At 43.8% G+C, this 24111-nt stretch overlaps 1 protein-coding gene across 1 annotated transcript in view; it reads right to left on the bottom strand.

Annotated features, from left to right (window-relative positions):
* The window catches only part of birc6 (baculoviral IAP repeat containing 6), a 150874-nt gene that overhangs the window by 6756 nt on the left and 120007 nt on the right, over positions 1 to 24111 (bottom strand). Inside the window, exons 69-71 of the mRNA XM_038960502.1 lie at positions 17251 to 17412; positions 16581 to 16658; positions 9323 to 9511 (exon numbers count right to left, since the gene is read on the bottom strand). Of these exons, the coding sequence (XP_038816430.1) occupies positions 9323 to 9511; positions 16581 to 16658; positions 17251 to 17412 (429 nt within the window). The remainder of the gene's footprint in view (positions 1 to 9322; positions 9512 to 16580; positions 16659 to 17250; positions 17413 to 24111) is intronic.

Raw genomic sequence — 24111 nt, 5'->3', positions numbered from 1 at the left:
GAGATGGACAACAGAAATCTCTGGAGGGGTAAATCAGTTTGGAGCTGCAGTCACATGCCTTGGCATCAGTGGGGGAGGGAGTGTGTGACTACAGCTGGGACTGAGGCCGGGGTGGGAGTATGGTGTGGGCAAAGGGGGCAGGAAGAGAGAGAAACGAGGGCCTCCTTCCCCAACCGGGCAGATGGCATGGCCTCTGGACGGTCGGCCTCTGGGACAGGAAAAACAGCCCAGCTTTATTCACGCTGACTTCAACACCACTGCCCCAGCGTCGAGTGGTGTGTTTGTGTCTGTTAATGTCAGCATTCTCAAATCGTCGCCCGCACACCACGTCATCCTCTCCTGACAGAGACGAGGAGCTGCTCAACAGTAGCACTCCTGCAGAATCCCTCGCCGCATGTTGCCTAAGACGAGGTCCTACTCAGATCCCGGTGACTAAACAGTGACATTCTAAAGCCCCCATCGTCACTTTTGACTGACACTCTGCAGAGGCAAGCAGTCGCTGCCACGGAATTGGGCCATGGGAAGGAAGGGGAGATGTGAGGTTAGGGGAATGATCAATTTCCTTGCCAGCATAGCCATGGAAATCCTGGCGGCTGTGGCACATCACTCCTCCACTCTTGGCTTTCTCTCCCTCTCTCTGTCACGAAACCCAGCACAGGAGCCCTATCTAACCTCCAGCCAGACTATACAGCAGCCTGCGGTATTCTGAACCAAGCTGTGCTGGGTTAGCGGGTCACACAGAGAGGAGTTAACGCCCCAGCCTCGATAGGTCCCACTGGGCAGAGGTGTCTCGCTAAAACCCAGAAATAATGCACTGTAATGGAGTGTGCTGAACACAATTACTTTTTTCCTTGACAGGGTGTGCAAGCAGGACTGTGTGTGCGGTCCCTCCACTGATGCATCCTCCTCTTGTTTACATGATAAATGAACACGTAAGGTAGCTTAGTTCCATCTGCTTTGGGAGGTCCTTGGATTGTGATTCTACCACACTGTATACAGTAGACCCGGTCAGGGCTGGCAGAGGTCAAGACAACATGCTGGTCTCATAAAGGACCCCATAACTTCCCCCATCGTCACAACAGTGAATACCCCATAGATATAGAACTATATTTCTATGGGAAAGCCCTTTGATAATGAGCTCCATTCTTGTGTGGACCGACCTATGAAGAGAGGACAGTGGTGTCCGTCTCGCTAAGCTCCTGAGGGAAAGCGCTTTGGAGTGGTGGGTTTGAGATGTCAGCCACAGCAAAGCCTCCCCTAATGGCCTATTCACACTTGAGCAGGCTGCGCGCATGGGACCCCCCCCCCTCCCCGGCTCGCTCTCTCACATACAAAATAGGATCTAGTTTTCAACGGCCAACCTGCTGTTCCTAATTCCACCTGACAATCTCCCGCTGCATTATTCAAGGTTTCTTTTTATTCTACATCTCAGACTATAAATAGGGCATAGAAATTTTGGATTCTCACACACAATACCCCGGCACCAAAAATAAATATGTCTACAGTGTCACAGCTTTCACTGTTTACATGAGCGGAAAGAGACAGCGCTGAGCTCGCAGCATCATCAAAACGGAGGCAATTACTACTGTATGTGTGTATGTGTGTGCCGCAGCTATTCTGTTTGCAGCAGGTATTTTGTTCTGTGTCTCTGCAATGAGCTCAGATGGGAAAAGGGCAGCGCAGGATATTGTAGGAGTGTCTCACGAGCTTAATTGAATTTCAGGAGGGCAGTAAGGCATTATTGTAGAGACCTGCCGTTTTCTCCAGCTCCCTGCTCCAATGGCCCATTTCACATTGAGCCGCTCTGACGTCAGATCCCTGTGGTTTTATTACAGAGACTGCTGCCATGCAAAAGCTGACGATTTTCACCCTGGGACCCGAAAATGACACTGCCACGCTTCTACCACATAGCATGGAATATTACTGGGAGCAGCTGACGTGACAGTTTGCGTGTGTGTCTTGAACTCACTCACACACACAATGTACTTCAACAGTACCTCTACCTCAACAGATTGGAGACCATTTGTCTTTGATGAACTACACAGTACATCTGATTCTTCTGTTTGTGCAATAGGCAATCTATGCCAATGTCTTCCTCTAGTTTGATGCATTTCTCCAGGTAATCCTGTTGAGAATCTACATCTTTTTCGGGGGAAGACTTCTCCAGGTACGGTTCTATATCTATGAGATGGGGTCACATGGGGCCAAATAGATCCCGGACGAGCCTCCATAATATTTCAGTTTATACAACGAGTGGGTCTAATCCTGGATGCTGATTGGTTAAAACCGCATTCCAGTCGGTGTCTATTCCACAAGTTACCACCGGCTAAGGCTATGACAGTGAAATGCACATTTATTGATCCATCTCACTGCGCAATCCACGGTCTCTTCAGCCCAACCAGGCAATTTATGAACTTAATCATCACTGTAAAAAAGCATCTAGACATTATATCCCCTTTCTTTAAAACTAGCATTTGTTACCGACTGGCTCAATTCAGTTTTATGTAGCAAAATTCGAAATTGTGATTTTTTACATTGGATAAGAGTAGAGACTCAGAGCTACAAAATGGTATATCATACACTACAGTTGAGGAACAATGGGAAAGTAATTCTGCTTTGAATGTTGATAAACTTGTAACCTCACTTTTGAGAAAATGGCCCGTTTTGGTACCTACTGGAGAGCTCTTTGTCTACACCCATTCAGCATCGCTTTAAGGATTCACACGCGAGGCCATGTACAAAAAAATATATATATTTCAAGACTAAAATCTGGTTTATACTACGGGTGTGTTCATAAATCTTATCTGGAAAGCCAGAGTGTGCACTGTGCGTTCGTAAACTCAAGAGCGTTTTCAGATTGTCCATTCGTAAATACGGAGTGTTCAGAGCACACACACTGGACGCTGTGGCTGAGGAGTAGGGTTGATCCGAGCGTTCTGACCTAAAAACGGCAGTCAAGCACCCAAGCTAACTGGCTAATGTTTGCTAGCTTGCTAGCTACTTCCAGACACAAATGAGAGAACAGCTCTCACTGACCATTTTACTCGGCCTAGCAGGACTGGTTAGGCTGTTTTTATGTTATTCAGAGCGTTGATGACTAACTGTGTTGCTGGGAACAATCTAATTACGCTTTTTGCCAACGTTTACTGACACTGGCCATATTCAACGGGTGGTTAGCGTTCGTAAATTCGTCAGCGAATTTACCAGCTACGTCTATCGCAGTGACATCATGAACATTCTATTGAAATGGTTACTTGTATAGTGGAGTCTTTTTAGACATGTAGCTAGCTACCTTGTGTGTTCTCTTTTAGACTCCATCTGCATATTTGCAATCAAACACCCGAATTTCTCCATCTCCTTAGTTATCATACTCTAATTCCACTGATTTCAAAACTCTGTCCTCCAGAAAGTGGAGAGCAACACTCACGCAGTTGTACTACGTGATATCTTTCAAAAAAGCCACGTTAGAAAGGATTACGTACACATACTGACCAGCTCATGTTATAGACAGAAGCGTGCTACATGGCAGACCAATCCGAAATTATCTCTCGGCAAGTCCAGCCCACTCATAGCTCAGCCAATCAAATCAAATAAAAAAAATCTAATTAAATGTGATTGGTCACATATTTAGCAGATGTTATTGCGGGTGTAGCGAAATGCTTGTGTTTCTAGCTCCAACAGCGCAGCAAAATCTAACATATCACAACAATACACACAAATCGAAAAAGTAAAAAAATGGAATTAAGAAATATATAAATATTAGGAGTGGCATTGACTAAAATACAGTAGAATAGAATACAGTATATACATATGAAATGAGTAAAGCAGTATGTAAACAGTATTAAAGCGAATAGTGTTCCATTATTAAAGTGACCAATGATTCCAGGTCTATGTATATTGGCCAGGGCAAAATCCTGCAAAAATGCTAAGGAGCTAGAAGCAGAGCTGCCATGCCTGTCAGCGGCATATGTGCCGACAGACATGGCTAGCGGGAAAGTTGCTCCCTTTTTCTGTGGCTAAACCAACTAGGCTTGTAATTTAACAATTTTATCCATATTTACAGATGGCATTCAAGTTTGTGATTAAGGCACATGAAAGTTCACATGTTCCAGAAGGCATTTCTGACAAAAAAATGTTTTTGATTAAAAAACTAAGTTTATGTTCAAATGGCTCTCATGTGAAGTAGTGACGCGCGACATACGCCTAGTTACCTGAAACGGGTCACATATGGTTTTCAACAGCAGAGATTTGTATAAACCTTGCTGTATGTCTCTCCGACATTTACAACATCGTTTCAATACTGAAATTCGATCTCCACTGTCCCATTGAGGATGAACCCGTCAGGATAAGATAGACATTTCTTCTCAGCCAGACGAAAATCAGGAATCAGCACAATTTTTATGGATAAATACAAATTCATGTCAAAAGAAAAACAGGTAAAACGAAATGAAATGCAGCTAGTTTGCTGTCTTTCCAGCTTCAGTTTGAAGTGATTGTTAGCTGTGTAGTTGTCTAGCTCCTCTGAATGAACAGTGTCCTGGCGAAAGAGCACATTAGAAAACAGCTTAAAGAAAGCCAAATCAAATCAAAGTTTGTCACGTGCGCTGAATACAACAGGTGTAGTAGACCTTACAGTGAAATGCTTACTTACAGGCTCTAACCAATAGTGCAAAAAAAGGTGTAAAAGTAAATAAATAAAACAACAGTAAAAAGACAGGCTATATACAGTAGCGAGGCTATAACAGTAGCGAGGCTACATACAGACACCGGTTAGTCAGGCTGATTTGAGGTAGTATGTACATGTAGATATGGTTAAAGTGACTATCCATATATGATGAACAGAGAGTAGCAGTAGCGTAAAAGAGGGGTTTGGCGGGTGGCGGGACACAATGCAGATAGCCCGGTTAGCCCGATGTGCGGGAGCACTGGTTGGTCGGCCCAATTGAGGTAGTATGTACATGAATGTATAGTTAAAGTGACTACGCATATATGATAAACAGAGAGTAGCAGCAGCTATTTTGCTGTTATTCTGCCAGCACTGTTTGACGTGACTAACTTAACTGTACTTGCCTAGCTTGCAAGCAAGGGATACATTTAGAACGAACGACTGAGTAGCGTCCATAGATATGGAACAAAAATACTTCGACTGGGTCGCGTCTCTGGCAACCTAACTGACAGAGTGAACGGCCAGCCAGCTTGGGTAGCAACCCTAGATTTGTATCGGGACTATTCAGTGGAAGGAGGAAATATTATTAATAAATTCATCAAAATAAAATGTTTTATGAAAAAAGGTCAATCATTATTTGAACATGTTGGTAACACGTTACATAAAAGTCAATGCTCTCGAAGCCGGTGTTTGGAGGATATATTAGCACGGTTTGACGCTCCAAGACGAACACCGGCTTCTCAGGCATTATCACTAGAACCGTTAAAGCAGTCATTTTGACTGCTCATGAATAAATACAAAATATTACTCTGCCATTTTTAAAGTCATGCCCCCCTCCATCCTTGACTTTTCCTAAATAAGTCTATATAACACACTGCCGTTGTTAGAATCTCAATATGACAAACCGAACTGGAATTATAGCCAGTTTTGTGTAATTTTTTGAATGATTTCCCCCGTTGACCCTCCTTTTCCAGATAGTAGGGCCTGCTCCGCGCCTTCTCCTGACAGTGGAATGTGCCGTGCTCAGTTGTTAAATCACCCTGATAATTGCCTCGAAACTGAACCTAAACTAATTTCACACATAGAACAGATGAAATAAATGAAGTAAAATATGAAGGGGGAGAAGATGAACGAGGGGAAGCGAACGATGCATAATTATTTAATCACCAATTGTGAATGAAGAACAGGACGGGCCATTCTATTGAATTGGTATATTCAAATTGAAATCTCAAAATGTTATGTACCCTATATCAGTCCACCAAATCCAAGCACTTTATCAGTCTACTCTGGCCTACTTAGAGTAGATAGTGAGAGTGTGTGTAATTTACAATGGCAAGAAGACCAAGACGAATGGAAGCACATGCTGTGTTAGCGTTACTACAAGATCGGAATGAAAACGACAGATGGCGGGGAAGAAATGATTCATGACATCTCTGATTATTCTTCTGATTCTGAGCCTCGGCCTGAATAATCTACACCTCCTAGGCCTAAGTGCAAAAAAGCCAGAACGGTGCACACTGTGCAGGTGCCCACGCCACCACTAAATGAAACGTGAGACAGGAGAGAGAATGGGATAACACCGTTTAGATAGAACAAGCCGATGACAATGCTACATGCCAATTATCAACACAAAATGTCAACAGAGAGCAGCCTTTAATTCTCAAGCAAACAACATCAGCAATGCACTCACCAGCTTTCGTTGTTTCCAGTGCATTCAGAAAGTATTCAGACCTTGCTTTTCCCACATTTTGTTAGGTTACAACCTTATTCTAAAAGTGATTACATTTCTTTCCTCAATCTACACACAATATCCCATAATGACAAAGCGAAAACAGGTATGCTGACATGTTTGCAAATGTATTAAAAATACATGTGTCCCCAAGAACACAGAGGCCTCCATCATTCTTAAATGGAAGAAGTTTGGAACCACCAAGACTCTTCCTAGAGCTGGCCGCCCAGCCAAACTGAGCAACCTTGGTCAGAGTGGGGACCAAGAACCCGATGGTCACTGACAGAGCTCCAGAGTTCCTCTGTGGAGATGGGAGAACCTTCCAGAAGGACAACCATTTCTGCAGCATTTCACCAATCGGTTTTTATGGTAGAGTGGCAAAACAGAAGCCACTCCTCAGTAAAAGGTACGACAGCCCGCTTGGAGTTTGGCAAAAGGCACCAGACCATGTCTAAAGGACTCTCAGACCATGAGAAACAAGATTCTCTGGTCTGATGAAACCAAGATTGAACTCTTTGGCCTGAATGCCAAGCGTCACGTCTGGAGTAAACCTGGCACCATCCCTACGGTGAAGCATGGTGGTGGCAGCCTCATGCTGTGGGGATGTTTTTCAGCGGCAGGGACTGGGAGACTAGTCAGGATCGAGGGAAAGATGAACGGAAAAAGTACAGCGAGATCCTTGATGAAAACCTGCTCCAGAGCGCTCAGGACCTCAGACTGGGGTGAAAGTTCACCTTCCAACAGAACAACGACCCTAAGCACACAGCCAAGACAACACAGCAACGCTCCCATCCAGCCTGACAGAGCTTGAGAGGATCTGCAGAGAAGAATGGCAGCAATCACTGCCAAAGGTGCTTTAACAAAGTGCTGAGTAAAGGGTCTGAATACTGTTTTTGCTCAGTGTGTAAATTGATAAGGAAAAAAACTATTTATTCAATTTTAGAATAAGGCTGTAACATAACAAAATGTGGAAAAAGTGAAGGGGCCTAAATACACTGTATGGACATGCTACACCTTTCAGGGACTATACGGTGGCTAAGGTGCACACAGAGTAAGGAGTCACTGTCTGGGATCTGTCTTGATGAGCTGGAAGCGTTCATTCATACTTTTCTTTGGAGAAATGTCACCGGATTGCGTACGGACTCGGGAGAGGCCGAAGGTCGAGAACCGTGCGTCCCACGAAACACAACCCAGCCAAGCCGCACTGCTTCTTGACACAATGCCGCTTAACCCAGAAGCCAGCCAAACCAATATGTTGGCGGAAACACCGTGCACCTGGCGGCATTGCCACAGGAGTCGCTAGTGCGCGATGGGACAAGAACATCACTGCCGGCCAAACCCTCCACTAAACGGGACGACGCTGGGACAATTGTGCGCCGCCCCATGGGTCTCCCGGTCGCGGCCGGCTGCGACAGTGCCTGGACTCGAACCAGGATCTCTAGTGGCACAGCTAGCACCTCTGCACCATTCGGGAGGCGAGTATTCTAATGTTACCTTAGATCGTCATTAACACAACCAAATGATAATTTTTGCAATAGCATATATGAAATGTATTAATTACACTGTTAGAATGTTGCAGGCAAAATGACTTGAAGGGGGGGTCCCTCAAAGCCCAGCAGTTTTAGTGTCAACTGGCCTTCCTCCCTGTCTCGCTATACAAATGAGAGATAGAGGACATGGCAGTGCTCTCCAAAGGTCCACATCCCTACTCTGTCTCCCCAGTCTGGTCTGCTCACAGGGCTAATCACCATGTCTGACGGCCTGCTAAATAATGTCTGTCTAAAGGAAAACATTGGTCCAGAGGCTCAGGTTGAGGCCCACAGACAGACATCCTGTCCTCTCTTCTGATTGCAGGTAGAGAGCGACCGGAAAATACATTATTGTTTTGGCAAAGCCAAGATGCTTGGCAGAGCAGCAAGCAACTGGGATCTTAATTTCATTCTGTGTTCTCATCCAGGTCTACATTCCCAGAATCCAATATTTTAAATCGATGTTGGCTGTGTGTGTGCACATGCACACAGGGGCGAACGACAAAGCAAAGCCAATGACAATGCCATTAATAAGAAGTTATTTCTTGCTGTGTCATGAAGCGCCAATGAGATACAATGTGACAGAGAGGAGAAGAAGAGGAACAAGAGTGAGTGGAATGTCAGGTGCTGAGTTCTATCTGCTCGCAGTGTGAGTGATTAGACACAGCACATGTTAGAAGCCTAACTAGAGCAGTGTTTATCTGGCTGTGGTGCCTTAAGTTCCCTCCATCAGACAGCAGCACCCACACAGGGGCCACGTATGTGGTGCTGACACACGCCTCCCCTGCCTGGAGGAAATCATGAGAAACACCTCTTCTACCACCCTCCACATCTCCCTCTGCTTCACTTTCTTTCCCTCTACCCACACCCTCTTCATCTTCCCCTCCCCCATCCTCTCCCTCGCTCCACCTCTCCCTCTCTAGGCCGAGTTGGTGACTGACTGCATCTACTGCGCTATCAGCCTGCGCAGCCGGTGTCAAGGACAGGAGGAAATCAAATACGGGGCCGATATTATCTACCTTGGAATTAATCAACATTGAATTTATTATCTGCCACTGTTGTAATAAAGGACAGTGAAGGACTTTGGGCCTGTATCAGACCGTTTTTATTAAGCAGAGGCTGGTAGCTACAGTAATAAAGGAGTATAGTGAGTGTTATGGAAATCCATGAGAGAGAATGCTACTACAATAGAATTGAGAGGCATTATTAAACACTGATGTGGGTCTGGTTGAGGTGTCAGGAAAGGTGAGGGTTAACAGTAACAGGAGGAAGGCTCCGGGTTATGTAATACTCTTACCGCTTTCAAAGAGCATGCAGGGTAACCTAACTATGTTTGAAAGGGTGAGGTACTGCAGGATAGCCTGATAGCAGGGCGGCGGGGGGGGGGGGGGGGCTCACCTCTTTGAAGCAAGGCGAGGCATTGCGCATCTGCTCCAGCATGGCCCACTTGACGGAGGCCTGCCGGATGTTTCCGTCGTACTCGCGGGAGCTCTGTGTGCCGCTGGGGGTTCCGCGTGAACGCTCGTAGCCCGGCTCGTTGAAGTAGGGCTCTGACACCAGGATCAGAGACTGCACTGATACCAGCACCTGGAGGAGAGAGCGAGAGGGACAGAGCGAGAGAAAGAATTGAAATTGAGAGAAAAAGAGCGAGAAAGAGAGCGAGAAAGAGAGAGTATAATGGAATGTATTTGACCATTAGGAAATACACATACAGCCAGAACTGTTGGGAGGTTACTGAAGAGGGTTTGGAGAGAGCCGAAGGGGGAGCAAGAGATACAAGATAAAGAGGAGACAGAAGCAGTGGGAGAGGTGAGAACCTTGCAGAGCCTACAATGAGCATCACGGCAAAACGCCTGGGGGACACTTTACAGACAGCCTTCACGGTATGTTGCCTGTAAAAGAAATCAGGCAATGTTTTTTAGAACCCAATTCATTCAGTCCCTTTACCACATCCTTGCTGGGATGAGCCTTCTTTATCTCCCGTGCACAACAGTACGTTTTGGAGTGGGACTAGATGTGGGCTGATGTGTCTGGACGTCTATTTTATTAAATCCATTGACTGTAGAGCATCACAAAGACATCCATTATTAATTTGTAATAGGCAGGTCCTAAGAAACATAAGATAAAATACAAAAATGCATTTTCAAATGAATAGAATGGCATATTTGAGTTGAATTATGTTACTGGTCTGTGCAGCCTATAGGCGACATGTCTGCACATGCACATGAAATCAATAGGCCTAGTTATTTTGTGAAATAAACAGACAACACATTTTATAGTAGGCTAAGAAATAACAAATACAAATAATATTTTCCCCACACAACTTGCAACATGGCAACCTGTGGAACCGTTGTCATAAAAGCAATATTTTGAAACTGAGCCCAAGGCAAGACCATTATTTTTTGATTCATGTTTCATCGCTTTCCTATCCCCACTCTGCTTTGTTAGGGAGCAGGCGTAGGGTCTTACATTGAGAGTATTTTCATCATGATACCGATAAAATAATAGCAATGTATATTTTCAAAAGCATGCGAGTCTCGTGTTCATATTTCACAACCTCTGCGGGCTTTTGGAGTTGCCTATACACGATCAAGCAAAAATAATAGAACTACACCTGATAGAAAAATGTATAGATGAGCTATACCACCTCTACTTATTTGCCCAGCCAGAAAACAAAATATACAGAAGGAAATCACATTGATTAATTAAGACTGTAGGCCTAGGCTACTAAGCGACTGAAGAACAAAATCATCCATTTGTTAAGCTACATAACATGCTGGCACAATGTTCTGATCAGCATTAATCAACATGCCAACTAGACAAGATGCTCATGAGCAGCACTCACCTCAGCTAATATTTCCACAGCCTAATTGTATTCTAACCAATATCCAAATGGAGACTCAGTTTAAAAGAAAAATCAGACATTCATTGATTTATCATGACGAGTCCCCACACTTGTCTGAAATTGACCACAGTGCTGGTAGGATATTGCTTCAAATGTATTATAACAATTGGATGACTGGGAGTCTTAGTTAGCAACAACTTGATGCCTCATTCGGCAAGCGGTACCAATGCACCAAGTCTGGAACCAACAGGACCCTGAACAGCTTCTACCCCCATTTTGAAGTCAGGCTGTAACAACAAAATGTTGAATAAGTCAAGGGGTCTGAATTAGAGGTCAACCGATGATTTTATGATTTTTCAACGCCGATACCGATTATTGGAGGACCAAAAAAAGCCGATACTGATTAATCTGACGATTTATATTGGCCTGCTGGAGGTCATTTTGCAGGGCTCTGGCAGTGCTCTTCCTGCTCAAAGGCGGAGGTAGCGGTCCTGCTGCTGGGTTGTTGCCCTCCTACGGCCTCCTCCACGTCTCCTGATGTACTGGCCTGTCTCCTGGTAGCGCCTCCATGCTCTGGTTACTACGCTGACAGACACAGCAAACCTTCTTGCCACAGCTCGCATTGATGTGCCATCCTGGATGAGCTGCACTACCTGAGCCACTTGTGTGGGTTGTAGACTCCGTCTCATGCTACCACTAGAGCGAGAGCACCGCCAGCATTCAAAAGTGACCAAAACATCAGCCAGGAAGCATAGGAACTGAGAAGTGGTCTGTGGTCACCACCTGCAGAATCACTCCTTTATTGGGGGTGTCTTGCTAATTGCCTATAATTTCCACCTTTTGTCTATTCCATTTGCACAACAGCATGTGAAATTTATTGTCAATCAGTGTTGCTTCCTAAGTGGACAGTTTGATTTCACAGAAGTGTGATTGACTTGGAGTTACATTGTGTTGTTTAAGTGTTCCCTTTATTTTTTTGAGCAGTGTATTTCATAGACCTTTGACTATTGGCTGTTCTTATAGGCACTTTAGTATTGCCAGCCTAATCTCGGGAGTTGATAGGCTTGAAGTCATAAACAGCGCTGTGCTTCAAGCATTGCTAAGAGCTGCTGGCAAACGCAGGAAAGTGCTGTTTGAATGAATGCTTACGAGCCTGCTGCTGCCCACCACCGCTCAGTCAGACTGCTCTATCAAATATAAAATCATAGACTTAATAACATAATAACACACAGAAATACGAGCCTTAGGTCATTAATATGGTCAAATCCGGAAACTATCATTTCGAAAAACAAAACGTTTATTCTTTCAGTGAAATACAGAACTGTTCCGTATTTTATCGAACGGGTGGCAACCCTAAGTCAAAATATTTCTGTTACATTGCACAACCTTCAATGTTATGTCATAATTATGTAAAAGTCTGGTAAATTACTTCACAACGAGCCAGGCGGCCCAAAGTGTTGCATATACCCTGACTCTGCTTGCACTGAATGCAAGAGAAGTGACAATTTCCCTAGTTAATATTGCCTGCTAACATGAATCTCTTTTAACTAAATATGCAGGTTTAAAAAAATATACTTCTGTGTATTGATTTTAAGAAAGGCATTGATGTTTATGGTTAGGTACATTTGTGCAAAGATTGTGCTTTTTTCGGCAATTCGCTTTTGTTAAATCATCACCTGTTTGGCGAAGTTGAAGTAGGCTGTGATTCGATGATAAATTAACAGGCGCCATGTTGATTATATGCAACGCAGGACAAGCTAGTTAACCTAGTAATATCATCAACCATGTGTACTGATTATGTGAAGATTGATTGTTTTTTATAAGATAAATGTAAATGCTAGCTAGCAACTTACCGTGGCTCCTTGCAACCTACTAGGTCCTTTTGACGCTGCACTCGCGTAAACGGTGGTCAGCCTGCCATGCAGTTTCCCCGTGGATTGCAATGTAATCGGCACCCAGAAATGCAGGTAACCGATTGTTATGAAAACTTGAAAATCGGCCCTAATTAATCAGCCACTGACTACGTCAGTTTGCGGGAAATAAAAGCTTAAGCTTTGATACCGGAAACATCTTTCAAATCAAATGAAATGCAGCTAGTTTGCTGTCTTTCCAGCTTCAGTTTGAAGTGATTGTTAGCTGTGTAGTTGTCTAGCTCCTCTGAATGAACAGTGTCCTGGCGAAAGAGCACATTAGAAAACAGCTTAAAGAAACCCAAATCAAATCAAAGTTTGTCACGTGCGCTGAATACAACAGGTGTAGTAGACCTTACAGTGAAATGCTTACTTACAGGCTCTAACCAATAGTGCAAAAAAGGTATTAGGTGAACAATAGGAAGTAAAGAAATAAAAACAACAGTAAAAAGACAGTGAAAAATAACAGTAGCGAGGCTACATACAGGCACCGGTTAGTCGGGCTGATTGAGGTAGTATGTACATGTAGACATGGTTAAAGTGACTATCCATATATGATGAACAGAGAGTAGCAGTAGCGTAAAAGAGGGGTTGGCAGGTGGTGGGTGGCGGGACAATGCAATTCAGATATAAAGAAAAGGCGTAAAATACTTGGCGGGATACTAAAGTTGACGGGAAAATGTTTGAAAGGTATTTAAGAGAGCGTCAAGACAAAAGCCAAATTTTTCACTCTGTAAAAAAAAGATATCCTTCAATATATCTTTGTAACGATTCAATTAATGCCCCGGGTCGTCTCAAGGAGACTGGGTAAACGGCTCTCTCCATCACTCTGCCCAGTATATATTACCCACAGAGCCACTCTGTCTGGGCGGCTGCCTTCCCGTCTGCCAGCCCAAGCTGGACAACACAAAAGGTGCTCCAACCATTTGGCCTTGACGGTCAAGTAGATGTCAGCCTAACAATAGATGATGATTACCTCAATCCTTACCTCAACCATTAGTGAGGATGAAGACATAGATACTGGATGAGTGCCAAGGGCCAACGTCTACCAACTCTGACCCTGGCGATCTTTTCCTTTCGACTCTCTGAACTCCCCCACCTGTGCCCTCCCCAACCTGCTCACCGGATCTAGATATCAGGGTCGGCTGATTTTGACTTGATTCCACCACTCCCCCATTCAGCCTCCTAATTCCATTATCGATCTGGCAGACACTAACTACAATGATAATCAATGGAGACGTCTCTATCTCGATTCGAACTCTCCAATGCTGCAAATGAGAGAATAAAAAAAAGGGAGCCATTTCCAAGGACTCTTTGACTTGTTCCTGAATCAATACATACCAAAAAATGACTCTCCCGTATGCACAGTGGATGACATGTTTGATGGATGGACTCGCAAGGACAAACCTCTGGCCACAATGCCTACAGACACCAGGGATATGCCTCGACCGATACCATATTCAATATACAGTATAGTGTACTACTTAAGACTAGCATGTGACCCCGTTTCATATATAGTGCACTACTCAGGTCAAAAGTAGTGCACTAAATAGGGAGCTATTTGAGATTTGCATCAAGGCCTCTACCAGTACAACACAGAGTTGAGACTGGCTGTCAATGACAAAGCTGGTGTTAATACCCCTAAACAGCCCATCTCAAAGTGGTGGGTGTCGAAAGGGGATTGCCTTGTAGTTCTAACCCTTTAGACTCGTGGGATTGGCCTATCTGGATAGGGCTAAATAGAAAAACGAAAAGCATATGCAGAACCATGGTAGAAATTAAAAGGGAACCTTTTGAAAATTATGGGAAAATTATTATAATAAAAGGTGAAACTAAATATAATCTGACAAGACTGAATCCAAACATTACACTGTTTGATTTTATGTGCATTTTACATTTACTGTACTTTTTGCAGCATTTGTTGCTAACGAAAAAAAAACAAAAAAAAACACTCTGGACACATTCAGTAACATCAGAATATTCATGTTGTAGTTGTTTTGTTTGTAACACAACCCTGCATCCCGCCATCACAATTCCTGTTGTTTACGCATTTCAAAAATGCGTAAACAATACTGGCGAGAACTGGAACACGCTGTCGTACACTTCGATCCTGAGCATCCCAAACATGATCAATGGGTGACATGTCTGGTAAGTATGCAGGCCATGGAAGAACTGGGACATTTTCAGCTTCCAGGAATTGTGTACAGATCCTTGCGACATGGCGCTATGCATTATGCTGAAACATGAGGTGATGGCAGCGGACGAATGGCACAACATTGCCCCACATGACGCCATACACGCTGTCTGCCCGGTACAGTTGAAAACGGGAAAAGCACACTTCTCCAGCGTGTCAGTGGCCATCGAAGGTGAGCATTTGCCCATTGAAGTAGGTTACGACGCCGAACTGCAGTCAGGTCAAGACCCTGGTGAGGACGGCGAGCAAGCAGATGATTTTCCTTGAGAGTTTTTTGACAGTTTGTACAGAAATTCTTTGGTTGTGCAAACCCACAGCTGTATGGGTGGTTAGTCTCAGACGATCCCGTAGGTGAAGAAGCCGGATTTGGAGGTCCTTGGCTGGCGTGGTTACACACGGTCTGCGGTTGGACATACTGACACATTTTCGAAAACGACGTTATGGTAGTGAAATTAACATTACATTCTCTGGCAACAGCTCTGGCGGACATTCCTGCAGTCAGCATGCCAAAAGCATAGTCCCTCAAAACTTGAGATCTGTGGCATTGTGTTGTGTGACAAAACTGCACATTTTAGGATGGCCTTTTATTGTCCCCAGCACAAGGCGCAAATGTGTGATGAGCGTGCTGTTTAATCAGCTTCTTGATATGCCACACCTGTCAGGTGGATGGATTATCTTGGCAAAGGACAAATGCTCACTAACAGGGATGTAAACAAATTTGTGCACAAAATTTGAGCAACAATCTTTGTGCGTATGGAATATTTCAGCTCATGAAAACATGGGACCAACACTACTTTACATGTTGCGTTTATATTTTTGTTCAGTATAAGTTACAAAATACAATCTTACAATTTTGGTACGCATAGAACAGTCACGAGTGCATTCAGATGCGTGTTCTCCGACAAATTTCTTCACCATACGACAAACACAGGCTCATTCTGTTCAGAAAAACCCAGGCTATGACAGCATGTCATCTTGTAAATGTTCATCAAGCATTGTGATCATAAACACTGACACTATATTACATGAGCTTTATGATATGGAAATTTGTTTGGCTTGCTTGTACGACATCAAAGCAGTATTTATTATAATCCTCAATGTCTCATTTTTCAAATGGCAAAAGTTGCCCAATTAGTGGGAGGGATGGGGGCAACTTCTTGTCTTGCACGTTGCTCAAGTTCACAACCGCTGTCAGTCTAAACCAGGGGAATTTTTACCCTACGAGATCCAGAGCCTGATGGTTCTGCTCTACCTGATAATTAATTGCACCCACCTGGTGTCCCAGGTCCAAATCAGTCCCTGATTAGAGGGGGGAAATGAAAAAACGCAGTGGAACTGGCTTTGAGGTCCAGAGTTGAGTTTGAGGGGTCTAATACTGCGCTGTGAAGCAGAGACCTTGAGTTCTGACGTCATGTATAGCATGCTACTGTACAGCCACTGCATTCCAAGTTAGGCGATTATCAGTGTCCAAATCTTTCAACACACAACATAAACCATATTAACGGGTTTATAGTACTGAGGATCCTTCATGGCATCTGTCAAAACAGCTACCTATTGACACACCCCCTGTGGTCAAATAGAGATAGGCTGATGATCAACCATCCCCAATGACGTATGAGATTGGCGATGGTTTTGACAGCAAAAATAAATAAATAACTGACCCATGAAAGGGTGGTGGCGGTATAGTCCAGTGGATTTCTGTCTCACCTGTAAAAAGCTAGAGGTCTGAGGGTTCCATTTCTCCTCCGGTCTCCCGTGCCAGGTGTTGAGGATACTTAAACACACCTGGAGAAGACAGAACAGATCAACAACTAAAGTTAACAGAATGATCCGTGTCAGGTAAACCTCCCTCCCTCCCTCCATTGTTGAGCAGAGGGAGAGCTGAGGCCATTTTCCCTGGCCTCCCCACCAGTGGAATCTCTGCTGTAGAAAGCCCACAGTAATTCTTATAGCAGCTGTCTCCTTCCATTATGAAAATAGATGTTCCCCGTCAAAGCCTTCCTAATGAGGAGGAGCAGATGTGGCAGGCTCCAGCACCTTTACTGCTTTTCACCAGGGGAAGAGAGAGACACCAGAAATAAACTAGTCTTGAGGAAAGGCTACTCAAGTCAAGCCTCCTCTCTCTCCTCCACTCCAAGCTATGAGAGTTAACAGGTTGATGGTACCACAGAGGGATCACTCTGGGCAGACTGGTGCTGATATAGACTTAAATTCAACAAAAATTTTTTTGTGGAAAGCCAAAATATGAAGGGATTGGAAAATGTTACACTAAAATGTACAGTACACAGACCCAATATTTACCCTTTTGATTAAAAGCTAGGCAGTTGACCCAACTCCTCACCAACCCCTTAACCCTGAGTAAGTATATGGGACTCACCTTTCCGTCATTGTAGAGGTTTGGGTTAAAGCGCACGCTGTGTCCACCAGTGGTCTCCAGGTTGACCAGGGGCGGGGAATTGGGGTAGTCCTGGGGGAAGTACACGTCAAACTCAAAGCAGCCGTTAGCGTACGGTGTGTCCGCCGGGCCCGTGATGAGAACCTGCAGCACACAGACCACAAGGGGTTAATTAATGACCAGGGCTGTTGTGGCCGTATTAACGCCACACCGGTAGTCACGAGTCATGAAGGCAGTCAATTCCACGTGACCATTTAGTCACGGTAATTAGGCTTCTCCAAGCTCTGATGCTGCTGCAGGTCATTAGTAGCCTACCAAATTTGCTAACTGCCTGGTACTCAGCATTGTATTGTCCCTCTAAATCACTCCAAATGTAATCGAAAATCTAACCAAACACTTAATGAGAGCCCATGAGCTCATGTTGAGCAACATTTCAATAGGCTATGCAATTGCATGAGAAAACAGATGGCCTCTATTAAAAAGGGGAGGATCCCATAAGCTTTCGATAGGGTCGGCCAACTATATTAATTTATCAATTTTCCTTATATTAAGCACATTGCTTCTCTTTACAACAGGAGTATAGCCTACCTGGCTGGAAGGAAAATAAACCACGAGGAAAAGAGTCCGCTATTCGCTATTTACAGTTTAAGTCGGAAGTTTACATACACCTTAGCCAAATACATTTAAACTCAGTTTTTCACAATTCCTGACATTTAATCCTAGTAAAAATTCCCTGTCATAGGTCAGTTAGGATCACCACTTTATTTTAAGAATGTGAAATGTCAGAAATAGAGAGAATGATTTATTTCAGCTTTTATTTCTTTCATCACATTCCCAGTGGGTCAGAAGTTTACATACACTCAATTAGTATTTGGTAGCCTTGCCTTTAAATTGTTTAACTTGGGTCAAACGTTTCAAGTAGCCTTCCACAAGCTTCCCACAATAAGTTGGGTGAATTTTGTCCCATTCCTCCTGACAGAGCTGGTGTACCTGAATCAGGTTTGTAGGCCTCCTTGCTCGCACACGTTTTTTCAGTTCTGCCCACACATTTTCTACAGGATTGATGTCAGGGCTTTGTGATAGCCACTCCAATACATTGACTTTGTTGTCCTTAAGCCATTTTGCCACAACTTTGGAAGTATGCTTGGTTGTCATTGTCCATTTGGAAGACCCATTTGCGACCAAGCTTTAACTTCCTGACTGATGTCTTGAGATGTTGCTTCAATATATCCACATAATTTCCTTCCGCATAATGCAATCTATTTTGTGAAGTGCACCAGTCCCTCCTGCAGCAAAGCATCCCCACAACATGATGCCACCCCCATGCATCACGGTTGGGATGGTGTTCTTAGGCTTGCAAGCCTCCCCCTTTTTCCCTCCAAACATAACGATGGTCATTATGGCCAAACAGTTCCATTTTTGTTTCATCAGACCAGAGGACATTTCTCCAAATAGTACAATCTTTGTCCCCATGTGCAGTTGCAAACCGTAGTCTGGCTTTTTTTAATGGCAGTTTTGGAGAAGTGGCTTCTTCCTTGCTGAGAGGCCTTTCAGGTTGTGTCGATATAGGACTCGTTTTACTGTGGATATAGATACTTTTGTACCTGTTTCCTCCAGCATCTTCACAAGGTCCTTTGCTGTTGTTCTGGGATTGATTTGCACTTTTCGCACCAAAGTACGTTCATCTCTAGGAGACAGAACGTGTCTTCTTCCTGAGCGGTATGACGGCTGCCTGGACCCATGGTGTTTATACTTGCGTACTATTGTTTGTACAGATGAACGTGGTACCTTCAGGCATTTATAAATTGCTCCCAAGGATGAACTAGACTTGTGGAGGTCTACAATAAAAAATAATTCTGAGGTCTTGACTGATTTCGAACAAGTTCTCATTTGCAACTGCGACCTGGCCAAGATAAAGCAAAGCAGTGTGACACAGACAACACAGAGTTACACATGGAGTAAACAATAAACAAGCCAATAACACAATAAACAAGTCAATGACACAGTAGAAAAAAGAAAGTCTATATACAGTGTGTGCAAAAGGAATGAGGAGGTAGGCAATAAATAGGCCATAGGAGCAAATAATTACAATTTAGCAATTAATTAGAAATTTTACAATTAACACTGGAGTGATAAATGAGCAGATGATGATGTGCAAGTAGAGATACTGGTGTGCAAAAGAGCAGAAAAGTAATTAAAATAAAAACAGTATGGGGACGAGGTAGGTAGATTGGGTGGGCTATTTACAGATGGACTATGTACAGTTCAATCGATCGATTAGCTGCTGATAGTTGATGTTTAAAGTTGGTGAGGGAAATAAAAGTCTCCAACTTCAGCGATTTTTGCAATTCGTTCCAGTCACTGGCAGCAGAGAACTGGAAGGAAAGGCGGCCAAATGAGGTGTTGGCTTTGGGGATGATCAGTGAGATATACCTGCTGGAATATGTGCTACGGGTGGGTGTTGTTATCGTGACCAGTGAACTGAGATAAGGCGGAGCTTTACCTAGCATAGACTTATAAATGACCTGGAGCCAGTGGGTCTGGCGACGAATATGTAGCGCGGGCCAGCCGACTAGAGCATACAGGTCGCAGTGGTGGGTGGTATAAGGTGATTTGTAACAATACGGATGGCACTGTGTTAAACTGCATCTAGTTTGCTGAGTAGAGTGTTGGAAGCTATTTTGTAGATGACATCGCTGAAGTCGAGGATCGGTAGGATAATCAGTTTTACTAGGGTAAGTTTGGCGGCGTGAGTGGAGGCTTTGTTGCGAAATAGAAAGCCGATTCTAGATTTAATTTTGGATTGGAGATGTTTACTATAAGTCTGGAAGGAGAGTTTACAGTCTAGCCAGACACTTAGGTATTTATAGTTGTCCACATATTCTAGGTCGGAACCGTCCAGGGTGGTGATGCTAGTAGGGCGGGCGGGTGCGGGCAGCGAATGGTTGAAAAGCATGCATTTGGTTTTACTTGCATTTAAGAGCAGTTGGAGGCCACGGAAGGAGTGTTGTATGGCTCGTTTGGAGGTCAGTTTGCACAGTGTCCAAGGAAGGGCCAGAAGTATACAGAATGGTGTCGTCTGCGTAGAGGTGGATCAGGGAATCGCCCGCAGCAAGAGCAACTTCATTGATATATACAGAGAAAAGAGTCGGCCCGAGAATTGAACCCTGTGGTACCCCCATAGAGACTGCCAGAGGTCCGGACAACATGCCCTCCGATTTGACACACTGAACTCTGTCGGAGAAGTAGTTGGTGAACCAGGCGAGGCAGTCATTAGAAAAGCCAAGGCTATTGAGTCTGCCGATAAGAATACGGTGATTGACAGAGTCGAAAGCCTTGGCCAGGTCGATGAAGACGGCTGCACAGTACTGTCTTTCATCGATGGCGGTTATGATATCATTTAGTACCTTGAGCGTGGCTGAGGTGCACCCGTGACCGGCTCGGAAGCCGGATTGCACAGCGGAGAAGGTACGGTGGGATTCGAAATGGTCAGTGATCTGTTTATTAACTTAGCTTTCGAAGACTTTAGATAGGCAGGGCAGGATGGATATAGGTCTGTAACAGTTTGGGTCTAGGGTGTCACCCCCTTTGAAGAGGGGGGATGACCGCGGCAGCTTTCCAATCTTTAGGGATCTCGGACAATACGAAAGAGAGGTTGAACAGGATGATAATAGGGGTTGCAACAATTGCGGCGGATAGTTTTAAAAAGAGAGGGTCCAGATGATGTCAAGCAAAGAGGCACTGAGTTTGAAGGTAGGCCTTGAAATACATCCACAGGTACACCTCCAATTGACTCCAATTATGTCAATTAGTATGTCAGAAGCTTCTAAAGCCATGACATAATTTTCTGGAATTTTCCATGCTGTTTAAAGGCAGTCAACTTAGTGCATGTAAACTTCTGACCCACTGGAATTGTGACAGTGAATTACAAGTGAAATAATCTGTCTGTAAACAATTGTTGGCAAAATGACTTGTGTCATGCACAAAGTAGATGTCCTAACCGACTTGCCAAAACTATAGTTTGTTAACAAGAAATGTGTGGAGTGGTTGAAAAACGAGTTTTAATGACTCCAACCTAAGTGTATGTAAACTTCCGACTTCAACTGTAAGTGTAATTTTTAAATGTATTTTTCCCGTTGCCCCGGTTTCTAAATCAAAACAAATTTCACACATATATTATTTTGTATATGTAAAGGCAAGATTAAATAAAGAATAGTCTGATGGGTCACAATATTAGACTATCACTTGTGAATGATGCCCAGCATAAGAAACTGCCTTTTTTTGGCGACTTTTTCTAATCATAGTCGCACACCTCATGTATCCTAGCCCATGTGCCCATGGGGTGTAGAGCCTAACTGGCATACATAAGCAGCGCGTGAGTTTCAAGTTTCAGGAAGTTCATTTTCACCATAAAAACGCACCCTTATAATAAAAGCATTACATGGATAATTGCATTTGCGGTACATTTTGATAATGGTGTTTCCCGCTAATGGAACATGTATGCTCATAGTCTACTACCATGTGTCGCTTATGTGAAGAAATAGCCGAATAGTTTATCAACATTTTAAGCTAAACGTTCTTATCTGTTGCGTCAGCCACATTGCGTAAAAAAGTTAAGTGCTCAATTGGCAGCTTCATTAAATAGTACCCGCAAAACACCAGTCTCAATGTCAACAGTGAAGAGGCGACTCCGAGACGCTAGTCTTCTAGACTTGAGAGGTGTCTGTTTCTCAAACTAGACACTAATGTACTTGTCCTCTTGCTCAGTTGTGCACCAGGGCCTCCCACTCCTCTTTCTATTCTGGTTAGAGACAGTTCGCGCTGTTCTGTGAAGGAAGTAGTACACAGCGTTGTACGAGATCTTCAGTTTATTGGCAATTTCTCGCATGGAATAGCCTTCATTTCTCAGAACAACACTAGACTGACGAGTTTCAGAAGAAAGTTATTTGTTTCTGGCCATTTTGAGCCTGTAATCGAACCCACAGATGCTGATGCTCCAGATACTCAACTAGTCTAAAGAAGGCCAGTTTGATTGCTTCTTTAATCTGAACAACAGTTTTCAGCTGTGCTAACATAAAAGCAAAAGGGTTTTCTAATGATCAATTAGCCTTTTAAAATCATAAACTTGGATTAGCTAACACAACGTGCCATTGGAACACAGGAGTGATGGTTGCTGATAATGGGCCTCTCTACGCCTATGTAGAGCATCCATTTTCAGCTACAATAGTCATTTACAACATTAACAATGTCTACACTGTATTTCTGATCAATTTGATGTTATTTTAAAACGGACCAAAACATTTGCTTTTCTTTCAAAAACAAGGACATTTCTATGTGACCCTAAACTTTTGAGCGGTAGTGTATTTGGTTGACAATTTCGTGACCGCCACAGCACTATTAATGACAATTCACTACTATAACGTTTTTCTTCAACCACACACCCATTACCACTAGAGGTAACAAAATGATAGTATTTTTCCTGACGAATATCTCATGGCTATTATAGAAATCCAATTAATTAATTTTCACACTAAAATGAGATTAGCTAATTAATCAAGGTGCCCACAGGAAGTGAAAAATTTAAGAAATGACAAAGACGTACAGACAGATGGTTGTGATGGAGGAAAATGGCAATATTATATCGATATTTTACTCAAAGTATCATTTTGTAAAAATTAAAGATATATACATATTTTTTTGCTACTGTAGCTAGCCCTAGTCGGTCTTATCTACACCAAAACCAGCTTGTTCTCCATCTTTTTAAATAGTGAGCGAACATGTTTTAAGCACTTATTTCCCTGACTGACTAAACTCCTTTTTCTTATGCTCTCTCATCTCTCTGCAGCGGACATAGTGAGCAATATGTTTGGACCATCAAATCACAATATCGAATTGCAATACATATAGAACTGTGAGAATCGCAATACATATCGTATCGGCACCCAAGTGTCATGATATTGTATCGTGAGGTCCCTCGCAATTCTCTACCCTTATACACAGCCTTGGGAAGATCATCAATATGATCAAATAAGAAATGGTAAAGGGATCTTGGTAATACTGCAGGAATACCCTTGTGCTTTCTGTGAACGGGAACTAAAGAGCCTTCGTCTGTATCAGAGGCTCCGTCTGATCGATGCAGGGGAAAACCTATGCGAGGAGGAAGCCCGCTCCCCCTCCCCTTGCTCTGTTCTCTGCTCAAACGCGCTGATGAGAGGGGACCTTCGCCAGAGCAGCAGGTTATTACAGAGTCACAGGTATTCAGGCTCAAGGATGGCGTGCCCGAATGGGGGGCTGTGATTTTCCACATTAGCTGCTCGCAGGAGGCCCTGACAGCGGAGGGCTAATCTGATCTGAAACCCACTGCACCGAGACCTTGTTTCAAGTGCATTTGGCTCTGCCTTTTAAAAACAAAACCCCCAGGATTCAGAGTTTCTGTGGGGGCCAGGCTCAGAGAGACATGGTATCTAGACCAGTGAGGAAGTAGGGATCCTGAAGAGAGGCCTGTGTTTTTGCAACAACAAACAAGGTGTCTTTGAGTGAAATGTCAGGCAGACTAGCTTTCTCAGCGGCTGTTTTGAGATGAAGAGGTGAATGGGGAGGGGAGGAGGGGGTAGAGCTGGCGACGCTGCCAGGCTGAGTGCTGCAGAGAACGGCAAGCTGATGAGAAGAGGGGTAGAGGCCGAGAGAAGCAGGCAGTGTGCATTTAGAAAAGCATCATGAAAAAAATAATAATAATAAAAATCACTGGTGCAGGGGAGTGAGGTAGAAACAAGGCGTGTTTTTAACAAGGTGTGAGAAGACATGTAACGGTTAAGAGGATGTGGACGAGCTGTAGGTAGGTAG

Source organism: Salvelinus namaycush, chromosome 22 (genome assembly GCF_016432855.1).
Source record: "Salvelinus namaycush isolate Seneca chromosome 22, SaNama_1.0, whole genome shotgun sequence".
NCBI lineage: Eukaryota > Metazoa > Chordata > Actinopteri > Salmoniformes > Salmonidae > Salvelinus > Salvelinus namaycush.
The sequence above is the reverse complement of the archived record's forward strand: the minus strand, read 5'-3'. Positions and strand labels throughout refer to the sequence as shown.